Below are 23,340 nucleotides of genomic sequence, written 5' to 3'. Positions count from 1 at the left end.
TCGTTTTAATATAAATAGTTTTTGTGCAAAATTGTGAAATTCCTTTTTTAAAAGCTGATTTATTCTTGAAAATAGCACCACTTTTAATATAACTTTATTTCATATCTACAGTCATAGAAAAAATAGTATAGAATGCAATAGCCCCAAGTCACCTCAGATGTCATTAGACAAGGAGGCAAATTTTACTTTCCTTGGTGTCCTACAAGAATATGAAACCTAAAAGGTAGACAAAGTTAAACAAATGCTAATTAGATTTTTGGCTATTTGCCAGTTGTTTAGGGCCATCCTGTGCCATCATTTCTGATGTTTAGAATATGTTGATCCACAAATAGTCCTACTGAAATCAATGGGACTGCTGTCAGAGTGAAGTACCATTCAACCTGAGCAAGGGCAGCAGAAGCAGGACCATAGCAGAGTGCCAAAGAATACCAAGACTTCAGTCACCAATGTTTGTCTGCAAAAATTGCCTTTCCTCTGAACAACAGAAATAAGATGAGGCTGAACTCCAACATTATCATTTCTTGTGAAACAAGCTAAAATGGAAGTTAATAGTCCCTTTTGCTTCACTAGCAATGAGGGTTTTTTTTTCTTTTTTGCACATCTTCTAAATATTAGTCTTTCTTTCAAAGAATAAGTGCAACAAAAGACTTTAAGAAGGTTACAGGGGAGCTAAAAAGTACAAAAGGAAGAGTAATCTAAGAAAAATAAGTTGGGTGGGTGAAATGCTTTTGGAGAAGAAAAGAACTTCCTGAATCTTCTACTGAGGTTCAAACTAAACTGAAAATTACCGTTTTCATTTTGCAATGCTGGGTTCAGCTCAGGGCTGAAAGCAGAATTACTGAATTGTAGCAAGAAAGTATGTGTTCATAGGTTTCAGAGGGGTAACTGTGTTAGTATCAGCAAAAACAACTAGGAATCCCTGTGGCACCTTAGAGACTAACAAATTTATTTGGGCATAAGGTTTTGTGGGCTATAACCCACTTCATCAGATGCATGGAATGAAAAGTATATTTATACCTGCCTACTGTACAGCACATGAAAAGATGGGAGTTGCCTTACCAAGTGGGAGGTGAGTGCTAACGAGGCCAATTCAATGGGCAGATGTGGCCCATTCCCAACAGTTGACAAGAAGGGGTGAATGTCGTCAGAGTGAATTTTTTCAACTGTTGGGAATGGGCCACATAAGCCCATTGAATTGGCCTCGTTAGCACTCACCTCCCACTTGGTAAGGCAACTCCCATCTTTTCATGTGCTGTACAGTAGACAGATATAAATATACTTTTTACTCCATACATTTCATGAAGTGGGTTCTAGCCCACGAAAGCTTATGCCCAAATAAATGAGTTAGTCTTTAAGATGCCACAAGGACTCCCCATTTTTTTTAATGGCTCAGCTGAAAGCAGAATGTACTGGACTTCTCATTAAATTCTGTTCTTATGGGGTCCACAGCCTAATTTTGCAAAGCTATGAGGTTTTCGTAGTTCAGCTCTTTGATGCTTCCCCAAATCAAGCCTCCAGTCCCTTTCAGGATTGGCTATCACTGCTGCTGCATAGTACTGGGCTATTTCATTTCACATGGTTTTGTGTAAACTTTTCATCTATTGTTTCAGTTCAAGAGGCTGCGTTGCCATCCCTGGAGTTCTTCTTGATCTCTGAGACCTGAATGAACCCTACATCTCAAACTAAAATGCAGCCAAAGCCTCCAGCATCAGGTTTATTCAGAACTATGCAAACTTATGTTTCTCATAGTTTCCACCTAACACCACAAATGAGCAAAGGGTTGTTGAAAAGTTTGTGAACCTTAGTGCACTTATTGGCAAGCATAATTCCTCTAGTTAGCATATCACTTTCACAAGAAAAGTCTGCAAGATACCATGCTGTTTCCTTTAAAGGGAAGGGTAAACACTTTTAAATCCCTCCTAGCCAGAGGAAAAACCCTTTTACCTGTAAAGGGTTAAGAAGCTAAGATAACCTTGCTGGCACCTGACCAAAATGACCAATGAGGAGACAAGATACTTTCAAAGCTGGAGCGGGGGATACAAAGGGTCTTCTCTGTCTGTGTGATGCTTTTGCCGGGACCAGAGCAGGAATGCAGGTCAGAACTCCTGTCAAGAGTTTGTAAGCAATCTAGTTAGATTCTGTTTTGTTTAAATAGCTGATAACATAAGTTGTGCTGAACGGAATGTATATTCCTGTTTTTGTGTCTTTTTGTAACTTAAGGTTTTGCCTAGAGGGATTCTCTATGTTTTGAAACTGACTACTCTGTAAGGTATTTCCCTTCCTGATTTTACAGAGGTTTTTCTTTTACTTTTTCTTTCATTAAAATTCTTCTTTTAAGAACCTGATTGCTTTTTTCATTGTTCTTAAGACCCAAGGGTTTGGGTCTGTGTTCACCTATGCAAATTGGTGAGGATTTTTATCAAGCCTTCCCCAGGAAAGGGGGTGTAGGGCTTGGGGGGATATTTTTGGGGGGAGACGTTTCCAAGTGGGCACTTCCCCTGTTATTTTTGTTAGACACTTTGGTGGGGGCAGTGTTTAACCTAAGCTGGTAAGAATAAGCTTAGGGGGTCTTTCATGCAGGTCCCCACATCTGTACCCTGGAGTTCAGAGTGAGGAAGGAACCTTGACAAAAGGCTTTTTCTGCATCTGAATAACCGTTTTTAAACTTTTTAATTGCTTAAATATTTTCATCTTTCGTTTAAAATGGGTGTGATGGCAGTTCAATACCTTGTGCTCTCTGCATGATTGTCCTGCACTTTTTTTCCAAAAATCCATGCAGAGTCAGAAAGGGGAACCTCGTTTGCATTGTCTTCTGTTTGCAATATTGTTCCTCAAAATTAAGAAAGAAACATTTGGAAGAGGATGTTCCCAGGCCCCAAGCCTTCATCTGAAACTTTGTATCTTTGGCTCCTGCTGTAAACTGATCTTGCAAGTGCTTGTATAACAAGTGGAAAGGTTTACGGATATTAAGATTCGTTTAGTCCACTGTACAGATAGGGCCAAATATGAAGTTTGGATTCAGAATTGAACTTGTAGATAGATTAGTGGTGGTCAGAACCAGGGGTTTGACCCTGCAAAAATGAATTGAAATTGCAATCAAAATATGAAATTGTAATTTTGTTTTTCACTCATGTAAAATCTCTGTAAGCCAAAGTGTACCATATGCTAATTTAAGAGTGAAAGATGATGTCATGAAACATATGGGAAATGTATTCTTTTAGACAAGAAAAAACATGATTTTCCTTTGTACTGTATAAATCATGAGATCTTGTGGAGAAGTAGCTTAAATATTGCATTTATCCACAGTTTAAGGCACGCACATTAATATTTAACATACAACGGTATGACTTTTGAATATCAGCAGACAGTGATTCCTGGATGGTAAAATTTGAAAATAGTATTTAGGTTCAGTTTTTGCATATGTGCCTTTATTTTGCTTTTCCTTTTCCAGAGTTGTTTGCATCTCTGTAGAGAATTTCCAAGTTCTTAGTTTCTTATATGTTCCTCTGCTCCTTTTGCAGAGTCTGTACTTGAGTTCCACATGAACTCTTAACAAAGATTTTGAGGGTTTATCCCTCAGGATCCATGTGTAAAGGGTCCCCTCTGTACTTTGGAGTTTTTCCTTCCTGTAAGAATTGCTGTTTCTTCAGCCCTCTAAAGAAACTGTGTGGGTTCCGGGCTTAAGCTGTGAAAAAGGAAAGGGGCAGGAACAATTTGGAATCATCTCCATGGTCACACAGCCTATTCCCTGGCAAACAGTGATAAATTCACCTAATAATAATAATATAATAGGCTGCATTAGGTGTGGTGAGGAGGGAGTCCAAGTTGTGATAGCATCTTTACCTGGTAGAGCAGAGAGCAGAAGAGCAACCCTTGTTCATATGGCCTCATTGAAACCACACAACTGGGAGACAAGTGGCCTAAACTTCAATGACACAGGTCTTCAATGCAGCTGGTCCTGTGTTCCTAGCAGAAGCTTCAAGTTAAGTGTGAATCTCAGGCGAGCCTTTGGATTTGGGGGAACTAAACCCCAGTGCCTTTTCAGCAAGAGAAGAGGAGGGACAAATTTTATTCCTACGGATGGAACAACTGTTGGAAAATTGCATGAAAGGAACTCTGTGGAGTTTTCCTCACCCCAGGTGCCCCTTGCTGTGGGGGTTCCACTCCCTTAGGAAGGGACAGTCTCTTCCTTTTGTCTCTTGTTTTTATGCAGCTATCCTTAGAGAATTCACTTTTTAAGATAATTTTTTCTTAACTGTTTGTAACAGGCTGAACTTTGATGCAACTGCTCCACACACCCTATCCCCTTGGATTCTTTTCTTCTGTCCGTTTTATGCTGATACATGGCTTTTCTCTTTAATATTATAACTAGCCCTTGTTCTTCCTGTAGTGTGAAATTCCTCTTGTATCAGCTAGTTCCTCCTCTTGATTATTTGATTTAACAATGGTTGCTACTGGTGATTAGAGCAGCATGAACAATTGGTAAAATAATTTACCAACATCTCAGCAAATTAGACATCAATATTTGGTTCACTGTGTTAATGACCCTTTTTGTATTCACTTCTTACGAACACATGGGTGAAGAAGTTTTGCTTATATGGATATTCGCTGGAAACAAATTTCAGGCCAGTAGCCAAAATTGGTTTGATGATAAAACAAAATTCAATTTGGAAGGAAATGAAACTAACAGACTTTCTGCTTTTTCAATGTACTGCTTCTTTGCAGCAGAGCAATATGGTCTGCTACTAGCCAATGTGCCAAGGTATAATGACAAGCCTATACTGGGGGAGGGGATAGCTTAGTGGTTTGAGCATTGGCCTGCTAAACCCAGGGTTGTGAGTTCAATCCTTGAGGGGGCCATTTAGGGATCTGGAACAAAAAAATGTTGATTGTGCCTGCTTTGAGCAGGGGGTTGGACTAGATGATCTCCTGAGGTCCCTTCCAACTCTGATATTCTATGATACTGTTGGTATCCATATAAATACAGTCCCTTGGAGCCTAAACAGGTTTTTAGGATAGATCCCTCTTTCTGTTCTACCTTTCTTATGTGCTGATGACCAGCTAAGGCAGTTACAAAACAGAAGGACAGACCTGTTGATCTATACCCTGGGCCCCTGTCCTGGGGTTTTTCACATATGAACTATGCATATGATATAATTACATTTTGTCAGTGACCATAGAGGTGGATGACAGAGAACTGGAAAGTGATTTGTTTAAAAAAGTTCTTGGCACAGTATATTGTATATTAATCATTATTGCTCATGGGCTATGCTTACCAACAAAGAGCACCATAGGCACTGCTTTACTCCCCAAACTCCTGACAGACAGGCAGGGACCTAGCCACAGCGTTTCCAACTAGCACTGTAAATATACCCGCATAATGCAATTGCTAATTTGTGGGAACATTGATAGGAATTTGGAGATTGGTAAATTCAAGGCATGCACTTGATTTTACTACAAAATTTCATATAACTATCTCAACATCACCACCACAGTCACTGTATTCCTGAAACCCAAGGGCCAAATGGCCAGAATCTTAGTACTTACACAGTTAAATGACAATAGTATGTGACTGCATCATTCACCACTGACACAGCGCACCAAGAGCTCTGGCATGGGCCTGAGTGATGGTGGTGGTAATTAATTAAACCAGGCAAGCATTAGTCCATACCCTTTACAGCCAAGATGATGCAGTTTACACAGTTCACTAGGGTGCTTAAAGGGAGTTGTGTCTCTCTGAGGCATAGTGGCTCAACATTGTACCTAATCAGTGTCGGATCTACATGCTTCATTTACAATAACAATTTTTCCTCTTCTTTCAGGTTGAAAAACTTCAATTTGAAATAACTGTTGCTTCTCCAGCTAAGAGTTTTTATAATTATAAAAAGAAAAGGAGTACTTGTGGCACCTTAGAAACTAACAAATTTATTGGAGCATAAGGTTTCGTGAGCTACAGCTCACTTCATCAGAATGCATCCGATGAAGTGAACTGTAGCTCACGAAATCTTATGCTCAAATAAATTGGTTAGTCTCTAAGGTGCCACAGTCCTCCTTTTCTTTTTGCAAATACAGACTAACGCGGCTGCTACTCTGAAACCTATAATTATAAAGGTGTTGTAATATCATCCTATTTGGTTTTTAAGGGATTAGGGCACATCTACACTGGCGACGTTGCAGCGCTGCTCAGCGAGTGCAGAGGAAAACCGCTGTTGGGTGTTCACACTGTCAGCTGCCTGCACAATAGTGTGTTCACACTTGAGGCACCTGCAGCGGTATTCCGAGCGGTGCACTCTGGGCAGCTATCCCACAGAGCACCTCTTTCTCTTTTGCCGCTAAGGCTTGCCGTGGAGGGGGTCGCGGGATATCCTGGGTCCAGTCCCAGTGCCCCCTCATGCATTGCTTCACATCCCAGCAATCCCTGTGCTTCCGCCCACATTTGTCACCATCTTTCAACAGTTTGTGTACTGCACGCCCTTCCTCTTTCAGGGTGAAGGAATGGATCCCGAACTGCTGACCAGTATGCTGCTCGCTCTGACCAACACGTCACAAGTAGCAGTGGAGTTATTCCTTAAACTACAAAGGCAAGAGGAGTGCAACAGTGATCTCGCCATGCATAGTAGCTATGACACAAGATTGCTTGTGGCATTCATGGAGGTGCTGACCACAGTGGAACACCGCTTTTGGGCTCGGAAAACAAGCACTGAGTGGTGGGATCATATTGTGATGCACGTCTGAGATAATGAGCAGTGGCTGCAGAACTTTTGCATGAGGAAAGCTACATTCATGAGACTGTGTGACGAGCTCGTCCCAGCCCTGCTGTGCAAGGACACAAGAATGAGAGCAGCCCTGTTGCTGGAAAAGCGTGTGGTGATTGCACTGTGGAAGCTGGCTACTCTAGAGTGCTACCGATCGGTCGCTAATCAGTTGGAGTGGGAAAGTTGACTGTTGGAGTCCCGTTGATGGAAGTGTGCAGGGCCATTAATTGCATCCTACTCCAAAAGACTGTGACTCTGGGCAATGTTCATGACATTGTGGATGGCTTTGCACAAATGGGCTTCCCTAACTACGGAGGGGCGATAGATGGCACGCACATTCCAATTCTGGCACCAGACCACTTAGCCACCGAGTACATTAATTGCAAGGGGTATTTCTCAATGGTTCTCTAGGTGCTTGTGGATCACCGTGGGCATTTCATGGACATTAACGTAGGCTGGTCCAGAAAGGTGCATGATGCACTTTCTTCCCGGACCAGAAGATCACTGTAGGGGAAGTCGAAATGCCCATTGTGATCCTGGGAGACCCCACCTACCTCTTAAGGCTGTGGTTTATGAAGCCATACATTGGGTAACTTGACAGCAGCAAGGAGCGGTTCAACAACAGGCTGAGCAAGTGCAAAATGACCGTTGAGCGTGCATTTGGCCATTTAAAAGCCCGCTGGTGATGCCTGTATAGAAAGCTGGACAAGGCCGATGACGATATTCTGATGCTTATAGCTGCGTGCTGCACGTTCCATAATATTTGTGAAGGGAAGGATGAAAGCTTCACTCAGGGCTGAACTGCAGAGGCTCAGTGCCTGGAGGCTGAGTTTGAACAGCCAGAGACCAGGGCTATTAGAGGGGCACAGCGCGGAGGCCATAAGAATCAGGGATGCCTTGAGGCAGCAATTTGAAGCCGAAAGCCACTATATTTGCTGCTATGCTCAGGATTGCAGTGCTTGTAATGCTAGGAGGTGACTGGTGCACATGATGCAATAAGATGATTTAATATAATTGCATGTTGCTTTGCAGGGCTTTGTTTGCTTTCAATTAATAGAATCAAGATTGCTTCTAAACCAACACAATTCTTTTATTAAAAGACAACAACCGGAGGAAAGAGTCAAATGACAAAAATACATCAGCAGGGAGGGGGATGAGGGAAGAGAAGGTCTCCAGAGGAGGAGTGGTCCTGGGACAGCTACAGATTTATGTATGTCCAGGGATCATACCCAACCTTCTCCTTTGGAGTCCAATGCAGTGAGTGCTGTACTTCAGCAAGGCCAAACTGCAGAGGGACGGGTGTTGAGTGCAGTGGGTAGTGGGACAGTGCTGGACAGTGAGGAGGGAGGAGTGGAATGCTGTGGGTAGAAAGTGGAGCCAGGAGGTTGATAACAGTCTGTTGGAGGTGGGCAGAGGGTGTGGGGGGAGGCATGGGGAAAGAGTTTTGTGACAGGGGCTGCAGGGGAGGGCTGGCGCAGGGCTGCTCAGTTTGAAGAGCTAGTGTCACCTAGAGCGTGTCCACTTGGAGCTCCATCATGTTTAAGAGTTGCTCCACGGCTTCATTCTGGCGCGCTGCGTTCTCCTTTTGGTCCCTCTTCCTGCTGTCCCACCACTCCTTCAATTCCTGTTTCTCAGTGGTGGAGTGCATCATAACCTCATGGAGAAAATCCTCCTTAGTTCTTCTTGGCCATTTTCTAATTCTGCATGGCTGTTCCGCCGCCAATAAGGGAGGCTGGCCTCCCAAGGTCATCTCTGTGAAGTTTAAATGCAATGTTTTACAGAAGCAGTATGGTTTGCAACACAGACAACACTGATTCAGTGCTTTAAAACACTCATACACCTATCACTAATTGCTGACCCCAGGCAAGCACACATGAGCCACAAGACCCCCAAAATGGTGAGTAGTGGGAGGGGCAGGGTGAATCACTCTTCCCAGACCCTGCTATACACTGGGCACATGGCTCTTAGGGAGAGCCAGCACTGTAGGGGGGCTTGATAATCATTTCTGACCCCACACTTTCCAAGGACGTGATCATTATGGAAGACATCTTGCTGCTGAGGGTGAGCAGAGAATCAAGGGAGGGTCTTCTCCAAGCCTGCGGCTTCCACCCTGGCCCCTATGCGGCTCACCTGTCTGCAACAATGGTCCCCGCCCCCGACCCCTCTGTGATGGCACAATGGCGTGGGAAAATTACCATTAATGGGACAAAAAACAAAGCAGTGGAACCTGTGGCAGTGGATTGCCCAGTATCTCCATGAGAGTTTTCTGGAAATCTCTGAGGGAGATTCCCGTGAAGTGAGGGAGTCTATCAACAGCCTGTTCCACTGCTCAGAATAGGCATGTGGTGGGAGACCAGCCTGTTTTCTGCAACCCTCCTGCCCCCAACAAATCGCTTCAGCAATTCACAAAATCAGATCCACTTACCAGGGGCCTCCTCTCCTGTTTGCGCTTTGCCAAGATCCGACTGCTTTGACTGGCTAGGGTCCTCCGGGGTAGAAAAGAGCTCCTGACTGCATGCATCTCTGGCCTCCAAGCAATCCTCTGCCTCTGGGTCCCCCTGCCCCTCTTCGTCCAAGATTTCCTCCTCCTGGCTCAGTCCACTCTCGCCTGGCACGTGAGCCAACGAAGTATCCACAGGGGCCTTCACAGTGGAAGTGCGGTCACCACCGAGTATCATGCCCAGCTCTTTGTAGAACTAGCAGCTTGTGGGCACAGCACCGGAGCTGCAGTTTGCCTCCCGCGCCTTGTGGTAGGTGTTCTGCAGCTCCTTCACTTTTACCCTACACTGCAATGTGTCCCGGTCATGGCCCCTTTCTATCATGCATTGTGAAATCTGTCGGTAGGCATCATAAATCCTACGGCTGGAGCACAGCTGAGACTGCACAGCTTCCTCTCCCCAAATGCCGACGAGGTCCAGCAGCTCGGTATTGCTCCAAGCAGCGGATCGCCTGGTGTGTGCAGCAGGCATGGCCACCTGGAAAGATGCACTGAGACCACTGCATTCGTCACTGAGCAAACAGGAAGGGGACTTTCAATTTTTCAAAGGAATTTACGGGGTCGAGATGACGGTTGGTCACCTGAGGGCAGGGCAGTAGAGTTCAAACCGATGACCAGAGAGGTTGGAACAGGCATTGTGGAACACCTCCCAGAGGCCAATTGCAGTGCTGTAATCGTGACAGCGTCTACACTGGCATCGCAGCACTGTAGCTCCAGCGCAGAAAGCTGTATGTCTCTCGTTGGGGTGGTTTTTTAGAACGCTACAACTGCGCAGTTTGTGCACACTAAGTGGCTTGGCAGTATGTACACCTCGGGAGTTACAGCACAGAAACTTGCCAGTGTAGATGGGGCCTTAGAGACAGGCCTCGATTAAAACCTGAGTATTGAACATCTACAAACCTTGGGAAATTTTGGCTCTGGGTACGGGGCTGGGTGTGTGTGTCGAATTTTGTTACTTTGACCCATAACTACCAAGTCCAATAATTACCATTTTATGCATAGAAATCCTGTCATTAAGCTACCTCCTGCCAGCTTTTAAATGGATCATTTTTCATTTTGGTTCAAAGTTACTGAGTGGACAGTGTGAGATTCTTGGCTGTACAGCTTGCATACATCCTACATTTGTAACCAACATAAAGAACTATCGCCAAGAATTGCTCTTTTTCTCTTTGATTGTGTAGTGGCTCGGCATGGGGGCCTTCCCACTCTGGGTCTTTGGGAGGCCACCCCACCTCACTACATCACTGATATGTTGGCCATTGTGGGGAATGAAGCAGTCTTCACTCGCAGCTGGGGTCCAGGCCTGTGCTCAGGCTGGGTGGGAAACAAACAGTCAATTGGCCCCCGCCCTGGATCAAGGCAGGGCAACAAAGAGTCTGAGGCTCAGGCTGGTGTGCAGGCTGAGTAGCACATAAACAGTCAATTAGCCCAGGCCCTGGATCAAGGCGGGCAACCCAGAGTCTGAGACTCAGGCTTCTGGCGTGGGGAAGGGGAGACTGCCACCCCTGGGTTAGAGTGGCAGGGGGGTCACAGGCCCACCTACTCCACTGCGTCCCGGCCCAGGGCCCTAGTAGTGACAAACCACTTTGTCACTGGGTCAGCGGGGATCCATGCCACAACACGCTGACTCACTCTTTGTCAGCGTTGTGGCCAGACAGGAGTCTGCTACCCCTGGGCCACTTCCACATGCCCCTTCTTGGTGTACTTGTTGCTGTGAGGAGGGGTCGAGGTTGATGGTGGCTTCTGGGACTGCAAACAAGTCTTTGGGGGTCTGGTCCATCGGAGGTCCAGGCCAGTCGTCTTCTCCCAGCGGGGTCAGGTCTGACAGCGGTCTGGGCCAGTTGTCTGCTTCCTCCAGGTCTGAATCAGCTAGCAGCCCCGGGGGCCCAGGCCAGTCCTCTGCTCCCTCGGCACCCTCCACAGCTTCCCAGTTCAGGAGACCACAGGAGGTGTCTGGTCTCTCCGGTGGTCACCTCCCTACTGAGCTTTCTGGGGCACCTTTTATACTTCCTGCCCCTCCCACCTACTTCCTGGGGGAGGGGCAACTAGGCCCTGGTTCCTCCCACCAGGGCTCAGTGCAGGGGCCCTCCCACTCCAGGTCCTCAGGAGGCCACCCTGCCTCACTACAGAGTGGTTACTAAAAAGATGAAAGCTTAAATTCCATGAAAGGTGATTGATTATTCCAGTCACACACATTTATTAAGTCCTGTAGTCACTGAATTATTAAACTAAAACAATGTTTAATATTTTAAGAATTGCCCTGTGCTTCAAGATATCTTCACCAGAATTCTCCAAGCAAAAAAGGCTTGACACATGCCAATGATGGGGCTGTGAGGATGACTTGAATAGTAAAGATTTTAAAAGGTAAACTCTCCCTTCCTCCTCTCATTTCCCTGTAGAGACCTAATTTAACAAGTGGAACTGCATCCCCATCAAGATCTCCTACTTCAAACTCAGACAAGACTTGACTGTTATTCTTAAGATTATCCCTTCAAAATAAAAGCCATAGGAATTTAGGGGCAGATTTTAAAATGTGTTAAACACCTAAAGATGCAGGTAGGTGCCTGGTGAGATTTTCAAAAGTGCCTAGGCATTTTGAGCACCTAACTCCCATTGAAATACCTGAAATACCTTTAAAAATCAGAGCTTTAGCACTTACTGGAACACGGGCTCCGTGAACATCTGGTCTTATTTCTCAATGACAACTGATTAAAGTGGTTTCACTTTCATTCCCTGATATACTAGCTTTGCAAAAACTTGTCTTGTCTCCTCAAATAAGCTCCTTAATATAGTAGATCAGTATAATTTTTCATTAGGAATCTGTTCTTTGGCCGTTTATTTTATTTTTGTAACGTGCCCTCGTCTTATGCTAGCCACGGTTCTGAACCTACAAGCACCTCAACAGATGAATAACTTTAGAGATGTGACTAGGCCCATTACAACTTGGAAGCAAGTGGTTCTATTCTGTTCTATATAGGTTCTTATATCCCTCTCATCATAGGACTTGAGTGCCTTCCATTAGTACATTGCGCAACATGGCTAACATCCATCACATTAGGTTCATTCTCTTTCCCTCCATTTCAATGGCACTACTTATGTCTCTAAATTATTTATGTGTGTGTGCATGTTTGCAGAATCAGAGAAGAAGGTTGGCTACTCGTGCTAGGCTGCCAGTGACCACTACAGCAAGTCATGCAAAGCAGTAGTGAGACACCTTACCCAGGTCCCTATTTTAAATGAAGACTTTTCCCCAAAAGGAGTTTACTTGGTTAAATAAAGATTTTGAATGAGGGGAAAGATTTTGCACATATACAAGAATTACAGTGGCAGAACCAGCAGCTCGATACAGCAAGGGAGACCCAATCAAAGATGTTCTGGGTCTAATTCTGAGAAATGCGGTCTCCCAGAGAACTTCCCCAGTAAAGGGGCAAACACCAAGTGGAACATAATGGTCACGGTGCAAGTGTTTGGGACAAAAGTGCTATAAGTCCATGACTAGTAACATCCACCCACATTCTGTATAAATTAATCCTGCTTCCGTCCCCAATTCAACAACACACTTAAGCACATGCTTAAAAAATATGTGTGTAAGACCCATTAAAGTGCTTAATATGAGCTTAAGTGCTTTGCTGAATGGAGGCCTATATTCAGTGACCTTACGGTTGTAGCATATCCCCACTTGTGTGTTATCCCAAAGATTGCCAGAATTTGTCCCTCAAAGTTTAGCAGAGAAGCTGGGATGACACAAAATTTACAAATGAATGGCAAATTAAAAGTTCATTCAACTGGTATTTAATGACATAAAGATGTACTAAATTGCTTAGTCTTGTCCCTTTATTGCTGTTCATTTAGCTGCAAATAATATAATACAAATATTTGAGTGCAAAGACTAAACTATTCAGCTTAATTTAAATAGAGAGAACAGAGAAATGTAATAAGAAAATACCAGAAAATGTAGTACTATAAAATTAATTAAATCGGCATTTTCCTATTAAAATATGCAGTAGTTAAAGGTCTTCAGTTATATAATGGCTGTAGTTAAAAATCATCACATTTTTACCTTTTGCTTAATTAATGTTTCTGTGTGCTTGTGGTACAAAACCTGTGTTTAGTGTAGGAACTATTGCAGTAACATTAATTATGTGCAAACGATAAGTGTAAAGACTTTGATGGTGACAACATTATGTTTTCTAAATACGATGGATCCAGGAGAGAGGATGAATTTTTCAATTTTTTTTAAAATAGTATTTTTGGATAAAGTTTAAAGTTCTCACTGTTAGATATGATTTTGTGGAAAGAATTCATATGTTCTCCCAGTTGAGTTTAAAAGGCATAATATCTTGTCTGAATACATTTCATCTAACACATCTTGCCAATATGCTACATATCTCTTTACAATAAGTTAAATTAATCACTGACTACAGCTTTCTGAGCCAGGTCCTTCAGTGGGGTAAATACATGTAACACCATTGAAGCCAATGGATCTACGTCCATTTGCACCAGCTGAAGGTTTGTGTTTAGGATGCTGTGTATTATACTTTGCTACATTAGTTAGAATCCAAGGAGGTTAAATTTCTTTATAACCAAATGGTAAAGTCTGATTGCACATCTTGGAACTCATTGAAGGTAAAAGAGCGTGATCGCCTTCTAAGAGCAGGATGGCCAGACTGCTCCCTTCCCTTAATCAGGTCCAAATACATGCTAGCTCTCAGGAAGCGGGGGTAACTGTCTTGTTCCATCAGCCTGTAGACTTTGGCCTGTGCTACATCAAAGCTGTCCAGTGTAGGGTGAGTAATGTTCTGAGCAGTGACTTCTTTCGTGTGGAAGTCAAGATTAACCTGGAAAAGGCCAAAAAAACATGCAGTACATTAATTCATTTTATATATGGTCATTAATAACAGTAATACTTAACTTGGGAAAACCACTTTCTACTAAAAATACTTTTAATTGCATATAATAAGTATTGTGAAATCCACTGAGTCAGCATTTGTTAACTGCTACCAAGGAATCACCACAGATCTCTACTAAGAACAGGGGAAAACTGATAATGAAAAATATGTCACTTTTTGGTGGTACCTTTTGTTTAGGGCTGACTTTCTAATGGTACCCACTGTACATTTGCTGCTGATACTGGCACAGAGAGATTTTGTGCCCAGTCCTGCAAAGTACGAGGTATCTGAATTCCCACTGAAGCCAACCGGAATCAAGGACACTCAGTCTTGCAGGTTCAGAGCTTTATATCATCTAAATTGACCAGATACTGTTTTAATCTTTCATTTCTGTGGAGCATTAGTAACACGAAGGTTAGAATATTCTAATGATTAATGTGTGCAGCAAAATTATTTTCTAATGGATTTTTGACTACTTTGGAGGGGAAAAAAGGCATATCCAAGAGTTTTTTGGTTACAGCTTAAATACAATTATATATTACTATTGGCTATTCTCATGGAGTTGTGGATTAGTATAAGGATTATGTTTAGATCCACAATAGTGGTATATGCAGCACATAATTTAGAAATTAGTAAGTTCCATATAGCTTCAAGAATGTCTTCTGTAACTTATTTATTTTATATTTTTCAAATTCCTCTCGGTGCATTTACAAAAATATAACAACACATAGTGTGTATGTGAAAACTGAAAATCAGTTAATGATAATTAAACGACCAAGTCCACAAATTTTCAGAACCTTCCTAACTATCCTCTCAGAAAAGGCCTTTTAATATGCCCTGCTGGACAGTAAACGTAATTTCTGTTGGTGGAAACAAGTTCCAAAATTGAGGACTCTTTAATGAGAGTTCTCAACACACCAATGAACAAATCTACAGGCAGTCAGCTTGAGCATCCCAGCTGATCTCAACAGCTGGGTTGAAGCAAGACAAGAGGATACACAGGGCCCAACACATAAGGGACGGTATAGCGGAGAACAACAATCCCGTCTTTGCTGGTATCAAAGTAACAGCATATCAGTTAACTGGTCAGTATGACACTATCGGGCAATGTGTGATTTCCACCACCTGTGCTCTAGGTTCCTTCCTTCCTGTTCATCCCTTACAGGTCATCAGTGTAGCAAGATAACCTATGAACAATATATAAAATGAAGGGAGCTTTTAGGGATGCTGTATCAATAGTTCTTGCTATAGCTTGGTGTCCACCCAAGCAGTTGGTAGAATGGCACACTGGCAAAACAGTATTCCTCTTTAGAAAATTCAAAACTCCTCGGATTCACGCAGGGCCTGATCCTGGAAGGTGCTGCATGATAGAATGTAAAAGGTTGTTGAAACCACTCAGCATCTTATAGGATGGGGCCATTACTCTTTGAGAGTAGACCAAACAATAGGTTCTCTGCCTTGGCAGGAGCAGTGGTAAGCCCCGAGATCACACAGAGGGAATTATGAGCCTAATTTGTACCATTCTTTAAATCACTTTCTTGGACTGAGCAGTGATACTTTTTTCTGCACTACATCAGCAGATGATTTTTTAGATTTGCCAACATTTAACATTTTCTCTACCAACAATAAGAAAAGAACACAGAAAATAGGAGCACAGGCAATCCACCTGTTCTTACTGTTATATAGAATAATAGGTAATAGAGATGCAAAAGGCTTGTTAGGGGCCTGATCTTCTAGTCATTACTCAGCCAAACCCTCACTGACTTTAGTGGGAGTTTATCATCTGCCAGTCAGTCCATCCTCCTGCTAGTGCAGGGAAAATAATTATTATATTCATTTACACAAAGGGCTCTTTACAACACTCTGACAGTTTAATATAATTTGCATCCACTTTAAAAGCCTTTTACACTTCCAGAGCAGTGTAAATGAGAATGAGTCCCAATGTATCTTGTATGTGTTTGTTTATAACATACCATACTATAGACTCATCACTCAGAGATTCCTTCAGAAAAAATAAAACAAACAAAAAAAAAATCCCAAACCTATGCCAATCAAGTCTTTTCTCTGCTTAAAATGTTATAATCATTACCTTGAAGGGTATGTTTAATTTATTGATTTTGTTTATTCATTTGGCATATTAAAGAAATCATCAGAAATCTCAGCAATATAATAATCTGTAATGCTGGTTTAGCAGGCACAATAATTCTACTGTTCTAGAAGCAAAGTTAAATGTACACAAAACACTGTTTGACAAATGACTGTTACTGTTGGGTGTGTGCATTATTGTGACAACATACCTTAAATTTATTCAACATGATGTTAAATCAGATGTTTGTATATAGCAATGAGAAGTTTGAAAATTCCTTTAACTAGCATGACATATTTACACCTATGGTCTTTTTTGTAGGGTTAAAAGAATAACATGGGGGCAGGGTGCGCGGAGAGAGAAAGAGAAAGTTCTGTGGGTGTTGGGTCCCATACTTTCTTCCAAAGCAGTTATTTGATATTTAAGATGCAGCATTCCTGTGGCAAGGTACACATGATAAACTACTGCAACTTCATCAAATGTTGACCTTCATAGCTGAATGGATGATGATTCTGTGTATGCATTTATGAAAGGCAGATTCTATCAGAGGCAGCTTGTATCAAGAACTGTATATCTTCAGTTTTTACTGTACCTCTTTTGGAGCATCTTTTCTTATGAACGTCTCATAAATTGTCTTGGCTTTAGGAAGAAGTTGATGAGATGTTTTGTTCTTCTTATAATCCTCACAGGCTATCCAAAACTCAATGTTCTCCTCGCTGAACTCAGTTTTCAGAAACCTTGTAAAGGCATCCAGTCCGGCTATAAAAGGGAGCATTGTATTGCTTTAATTCACAGAAGCATTAAAAGACCATCCCTCTTAGACACTAGAACATAGTTCCTCTGTTTAAATTATGTAACAACACATGTTTGGTCTCATTTTGAACTCTTCTGTGACTTCATATTACAGACTTTTCTTTTACATCACAAAATAAGTACAATTTAATTGTTTTGCAGTCAGTGCAGAGGTATTGATATCAGGCTTTAGGCATAAATTTTAAATATGGCCTTTGATTTTGGATGCCCCCTTTGGGACACACAGGGCCTAATTTTAAAAGATGCCGACCCACATAACTCCACTTGATCTTAATATCAACTATGGATGCTCAGAATCTTAAAAAAAACAGACCATACGTGGTCACAAGTTGAGAACTCAAAAACCAGAGGCACCCAAAAATGTGGCCATTATTGACCATTTTGGCCTTAGTTTTGCTTCTAAATCAGACTTAGGATGCCTCAAATGCCATTTAAATCTTGACTGTATTCACAAATAGGCTGTTTCCCAGAAATTAGCCTAATTCAGAAGATAGTTTAAAAGATAACGTAAATAGAACCTTTACAATTTTCTTTGCATATAATTATCATTGCCAAGTTGTTCATGGTATCCCCTTTATTAAATATACTTGATGTGCAGAAATAACTGGAATGTTATTACTGTCAATTACCTGCAATGGGAAAATTGTAAAGATTGTAATGGTCACCACTATACTGGAAGACTCGTTTTTGCTATGTACAGCATTTATCTTTCAAGGGAGGAAAAGAAACAACCCTTTTATCAGTAACTTAAGTGTCAGGCATTAGGCAATTATACGTGTCATGGGTGGCTGACCACTTTTGTCTGTTTTGTCTATATCCATCCCTGGGCCTTTGTTCTTGCCCTCCATGAACATTTTAGCAATGTTGCAATCAAAGATGGCATTTGATGTAAACATTGGTATTAACACCTTGGTCATGTCCAGCATGGCCTGCCAAATCTGCCGGCAAATCTTTGTCTTCTACACCTCCATTATAGCCTAAATATGCCTCAGCGTGCCTTATCCAGCCTCATGTATGTAGCAAAATTCTCCAAGCATCTATTTGATTTTTCACACTTACTCTAAAATGTCAGTTCCCATCAAGAAAACACTACTAACCTTTCTGGGAAAGCAGTTTGTCAAAGGATTCACCCCATCTCACTGCTTCTTCAGGGGGCACACTGTACAAGACACAAAAAGTGCTTCTCATGAAGTGTGTGTTTTGTATATTTATGAAGCTATTGTAATATATATTACCTGCTATTTCTCTCACTTTGTCTTATTGCACAAGCTGTCTGATTAGATTATTTTAGAAAATAAGTTCTTTCTGCTAGAGACTTCAAAAAATTTGGTTGATGTTTTGCCCATTGAAATAACACTTGTTAGAGAAAATGTTTAAAGCAGAGCATTATGTCTTGAGTGCTTGTTTGCATTGTGCTCCAAATCTTTAAGGAAAATTTACATCATGCAAGGTAAAGATCATAAGCAAACCAGGTCAAGTACTTTTTTAACTTTGAAAACAGAACGGCTTAGTAGCTAAACTGACATACTCTTTCAGAGATGTGATTTTGATTGCAATCTGTCCGAGGCTATGTTACCATGGTCTATTTTTAACAGAATACAGGAAATTCAACAGTTTGAACACAAAGTCACCACAGCATGGTAAAGACAATAGTCTCATAAGGTAATAACACACGTAGCCTGGTTTGTTTACCACAAACATTTTTCAAATGTCATGTTATTTTGAGAGACTGGGTTCTTTTTATAAAACTCCATGTATTCTTTATCAAATATGTCAAGCTGCATGTATTCTTCATTGATCTCAAACTTTCCACTGTTTAGGACAATGGAGACAAACTATTTCACATCTCTTGATAAAAACGTTTGTAAAATTACTTTTGTAACACTTGATAGATTAATCCTGAACACACAGCTAGGTTGTATTTTTATTTCTGAAAAAAGAAATGGAGTAGGGTCTGAGGCGACATTGTACCAGGACTCTGAACCTGGTCCTAAGTCTGAATCTGAAGATCAATATATTTAGTCAATTTCTGAATAATATACTTACCACATAGCAGTTTTCCTCTGCAGAGCTAAAAGCATGTACAAATGAAAATTGGTCTCATTATCCCCAGATAGAAAAACTGAGGCACGAAGAGGTGGAGTAACTTGCCTGAAGTCACACAGTAGATTTGTGGTAGAGCTGGACATGGAGTCAGGAGACCTGATTTGGTTCTCAGTCCAGTGTCTTGGGATCAATAGTGTAGTCAAGATAAACTGAGTTTGCCCACTTCTCATTTGGGGAATATGGAGTTTAATTTAGGTTAGTCTACCCCCCTTCTTTTTTACCACCACAACACTGAACCGGACCCAATTCCCTCCCAATAGAGAATAAAGTTTGGATGTCTTTTGACCTCCAAAAAGAGTGGTAGGAAAAGTTTTCTAGGCATCTGGGTCACTTCTGCAGTTAATTAGAATGGCCCTGGATCTCTGAATAAAGTGCATAACTCACTTTTTCAGCTTAGCCTTCTCTTACCAACAACGAAGGGGAGATGGGGAACATAAACCCAAATCCAGCTAACAAATGAACCACCCTGCCAATTCTTGTGTGGAAAGAAGAATATTTGAATGTATGCTGGATTTTATTCTTTGGATTTTTTAAGTGCTTGGATATTATAGTAGTAAACATAGTACAAATACCTAGATGGATAGATTCAAGTGCTTAGGTTTCAGGCCACTGGGAACCTTTATTATAGACCCAGAAACATAGTTTAGGCCTTGAGAGCCTCGTCCATAAAGATACTTTTCAGCCCATTGTCCAACTCAGTATGGTCTTGAAAAGTGAAGATAGCGGTTACTCAAACAGTGAATACCCTCAAACAGGCAGTGTTCTGGTCAAAAAAGGACAGCTTCCCCTGGCATGTTATTCACTACTGGAAGCCTGAATTCTTGTCCAAACTGGTTAGGATTAATAAAAAAAAAATGAAAAGAAAGAAGAGGAAAACAAATAGAAGTCATTAGATGCTCTGAAACTGTCTGTGGTGGAAAGGATGGAACTTTTTTGGCCATGGAGTTTTTGTGGTTTCCCAACAGCAGGGAGCTGCAGAGGCAATTCTCAAACAAATTACCAGTGAAACCCTGGCAAAACTGTAGTCCCTGGCAAACTTCCCAATGGCTTTGTTGGAGCCTGCATTTCATGCTAGGGATTTGTAAGGGAAATAGTACAGCATGATACTGTACACTCAGAGCTTTTATGAGGACACTTGGAGGTTTATGTCAACAGGGTCATTGGTCACTAAATTATTTCAAAGGAGATCTTTCTCAGAAACCATAAGATTTCCAAGGAAACAGAAATGTTTGTCAGCTACAAAAGGGCCTGAGCGTGCCACCTTACAATCAGTGGGGTGACTTGCAAACTAAGGTGCTCATCAATGTGAATAAAGCTGGGACTATCTGGTACTACATATAAAAAATAAACAATAAAAATAAACTGGCCCATAAGCACTAGGTACACAAGGACAAATTCCACTGGGCCTAGATTACATGAAAATTATTGGTGATATGAAGAGTACCCAGTATATTTTCTTTCATCCCTGCCCTTTTCCCATTTCCCCCAATTGAGGAAAACTTGATGTATCATAGAGTTAAATAAACCTGTGGATTAGATTATGATCATATTCATTCTGAATAATACTTTATACATGAAATAGTCCTTTTGAAGTCTATGGGACTACTGGGGACTAAAGTATTGTTCTCTGTGAATACCAGTATCACAGTCTGGCCCACTGGAGTGCAAAAACACTCTTTGTTAGCAAACTTTATATATACTGTATGTATGCCAGGTTAGATAACTTGCATTGCATTATGCTAAACTTTAAAATAATATAGATCTTAAAAGCATTATTCGATGCAAAGCTTGAATGTACACGCCAAAGCAGAGACGGCCATTTTCTGATAGGAATTCTCAGTCTCTTTATATTTTACAATGCTCACCTTGAAGCTTTTGTCAAGTTCTCAAATTTCTCAAGACTGACACTTTCATGGAATTCAGCCTTTTGCAGGAGAAGGCTCAGCCTATTTCTCTTTTCCTTAGACCTGCAAGAGAGTTTTAGCAGCTTTAAAGCAACCTTTGTGAAAGTTTTAAAATGTTCCTCTTTGACTAATTTTTCTCTCGGCATAGTTGATCATTTCCTCATACACACAGTTACACTAATGTTGGTGCTATTTCTCTTTATTTGTCAGGCAGATTAATGAATTTCCTCCTTATATCTTTCCATACATTTAAATATTGAAGCATATCAAATTATTTACGTATAAAAGGGTAATGAATGTCTTCATTTTCAGGCTTATTTTTCCCCATTTATTTTGAAGATAGGTTTTTTAGGGGCGTTAATGCTGATGAATCTGTAAGAGTGGGTCAACATCTTCTGTTCATTCTTAATAAAGGATGAAAAAATGCTTTTCCTCCCATCAATTGTAGCTGCTAAAAAGAAACTTCCATGGATCAAAGTTAGTCAGATTTTCAAAAATTATTTCTCTAAGCTTCACCTTAATAACTCCTCTTTCTTGTTTGTTTTGCTTGATATATTATTTGATTTGCTTCTTATTCTTGCCCTTAAAAAGTATTCCCTTGGTAAATGAATATTTTATGTGTACATTTCCAGTCTAGCAGTTCATTAATTTTTACAGATATCTGTCACAAATACAAAGAACTGTGCCTTAAATTCACACTTATCAACTATGCAATAATAATCCCTTGTCTACATAGAACACTTGAGAGTATCAGTAAAACCTTGGAACTTACCTGGTCTTGATTTCTTTTTTTGTCTCCTCTTTATTTGTGGATTTCATACCTTTACAATAGGTCTTCTCCTTCAAAGAGGAAATATTTAGATGGGGAAATAAAAACAGTGGATTCTCCATCTTCCTCTGACAAGGATTCTGATGATCTCAAAATGCTTCTCTAGCTTGCTTGCAGCAGTTCCATTTATTGTACCTTGTATGTTTCAGTTCAGGAGGGTACACATGCACAGAAAGTGACTCCAAGTTGCTTCTCAATTGGTAGTTGAGAGGTGCCCTAAACAGGTAGCAGAAAAGAGGGGGTTCTCCACTTCCTCTGTAACGAAAGCTGCCCGTACACAAGCAGAGCTCTGTCTTAAAGCTGTCACTTAGGGAAGTGAGATTAAAAATTTGCAAAATGGCTGTTGATCAGGAGGATAAATACAGCTATTACTTCAGTGCAGTTTATGGTTAGTGCTTGTGGAACATGATATTTTGCTAGTTGTCAGCATCATTTCCCCCTAAATACTTTACTTAAAAATAAAAATTCTATATTATTTTTATGAAAGTCTGCAGAGGAGCACCGTGTTGCAAAAAATAACACATGACATTATCTTAAGCTCTTAGAATAATTTTTAAAGAAATCTAGACCAATATTTTCCATCTTGGGAGCCTAACACTAGGCACATAAATCCATGTTAGTTACTAACTGAAAGTGGCCTGGTTCTCAGAGGTGCTGAGAACTCCCATTAAAATCAATAGAAGCTGGAGCTGCTCAGCATCTCTGAAAATACAGATTTTTTTATTTTTGGGTGACTTTTCAGAAGTGTTGAGACTCTCAAAATCCCATTGAAGTCAATGGGAGCTACAGATGATGAGCTTCTTTGAAAAGTAGGACCTGAGTGCCCATGTCCTCAAAGGTATTTAGGAACATAACTACCATTGAAATCACTTAAATATCTTTAAAAATCCAACCCTTAGTACCTAAATATAAGCTTAGATGCCTAATTTTAGGCACCTACATTTGACATTTTTGGTTTTAAGGCCGTATTGGCAGCCCTGGGTAGGTGAAATTCTCTGCTGAGCTACAACACTGTCTTCCATGTGCTGGCTCTGCAGTATGTTTAGACTCCATGCTCAGACAATCATGGGCTTTTCTTCTGAGACTGACTACAGGGTTGGGATGGTGATTGCTGCTTTGAGAACTCATGTCCTTCAGGAGCTAGCTATCGATGACCAGTTTCACATGGACACCAAAGTCACTGGTTAGAAAACTAATTTTGGTAACTAGACATCCAGGTCCAGGTGTGAATTAGTTACCTGAAGTAAAAGGCTCTTACTCAATTCCCAATCCCTTGATCTATGCACTATAATAAATTGGATTTGTTTTTAAAAAGCAAGCTGCCTAGAATCTTATGGCAGATCAGGAATTGGAATTTTATACAACTAAACAGTTAACTGCATTCCTGATAAGTGTATCAATTGCTTCATTGAATCAGTTTGGAAAATCCCAACCCTTTCCCATATATCTGTCTGTATTAGC

At 41.2% G+C, this 23,340-nt stretch overlaps 1 protein-coding gene and 1 long non-coding RNA gene across 5 annotated transcripts in view; one reads left to right on the top strand and one right to left on the bottom strand.

The window, feature by feature from the left end:
- LOC140915982 (uncharacterized) overlaps positions 1-23,340 on the top strand; it is a 180,597-nt gene that overhangs the window by 59,132 nt on the left and 98,125 nt on the right. The window lies entirely within an intron of this gene.
- RGS18 (regulator of G protein signaling 18) lies at positions 11,381-22,333 on the bottom strand. Its single transcript, XM_073356712.1, has 5 exons — positions 21,823-22,333; positions 21,012-21,113; positions 18,138-18,199; positions 16,820-16,986; positions 11,381-14,090 (listed from the first exon to the last, which is right to left on the bottom strand). Exons 1-5 carry the CDS (start codon positions 21,939-21,941, stop codon positions 13,830-13,832), a joined length of 711 nt encoding a protein of 236 aa, XP_073212813.1. The 5' UTR covers positions 21,942-22,333; the 3' UTR covers positions 11,381-13,829.

This window comes from Lepidochelys kempii, chromosome 8 (assembly GCF_965140265.1).
Source record: "Lepidochelys kempii isolate rLepKem1 chromosome 8, rLepKem1.hap2, whole genome shotgun sequence".
Taxonomy (NCBI): Eukaryota; Metazoa; Chordata; order Testudines; family Cheloniidae; genus Lepidochelys; species Lepidochelys kempii.
This window is presented reverse-complemented; position numbering and strand designations above follow the sequence as displayed.

Bases quoted from the DNA above. Each gene is read 5' to 3' on its own strand.
- RGS18 (XM_073356712.1), bottom strand. From the start codon at position 21,941: ATGGAGAATCCACTGTTTTTATTTCCCCATCTAAATATTTCCTCTTTG. The intron at 21,114-21,822 runs GTAAGTTCCAAG...ACTCTCTTGCAG, and splicing joins AAAAAAGAAATCAAGACCAG to GTCTAAGGAAAAGAGAAATA. The intron at 18,200-21,011 runs GTGAGCATTGTA...TGTCTTGTACAG, and splicing joins AACTTGACAAAAGCTTCAAG to TGTGCCCCCTGAAGAAGCAG.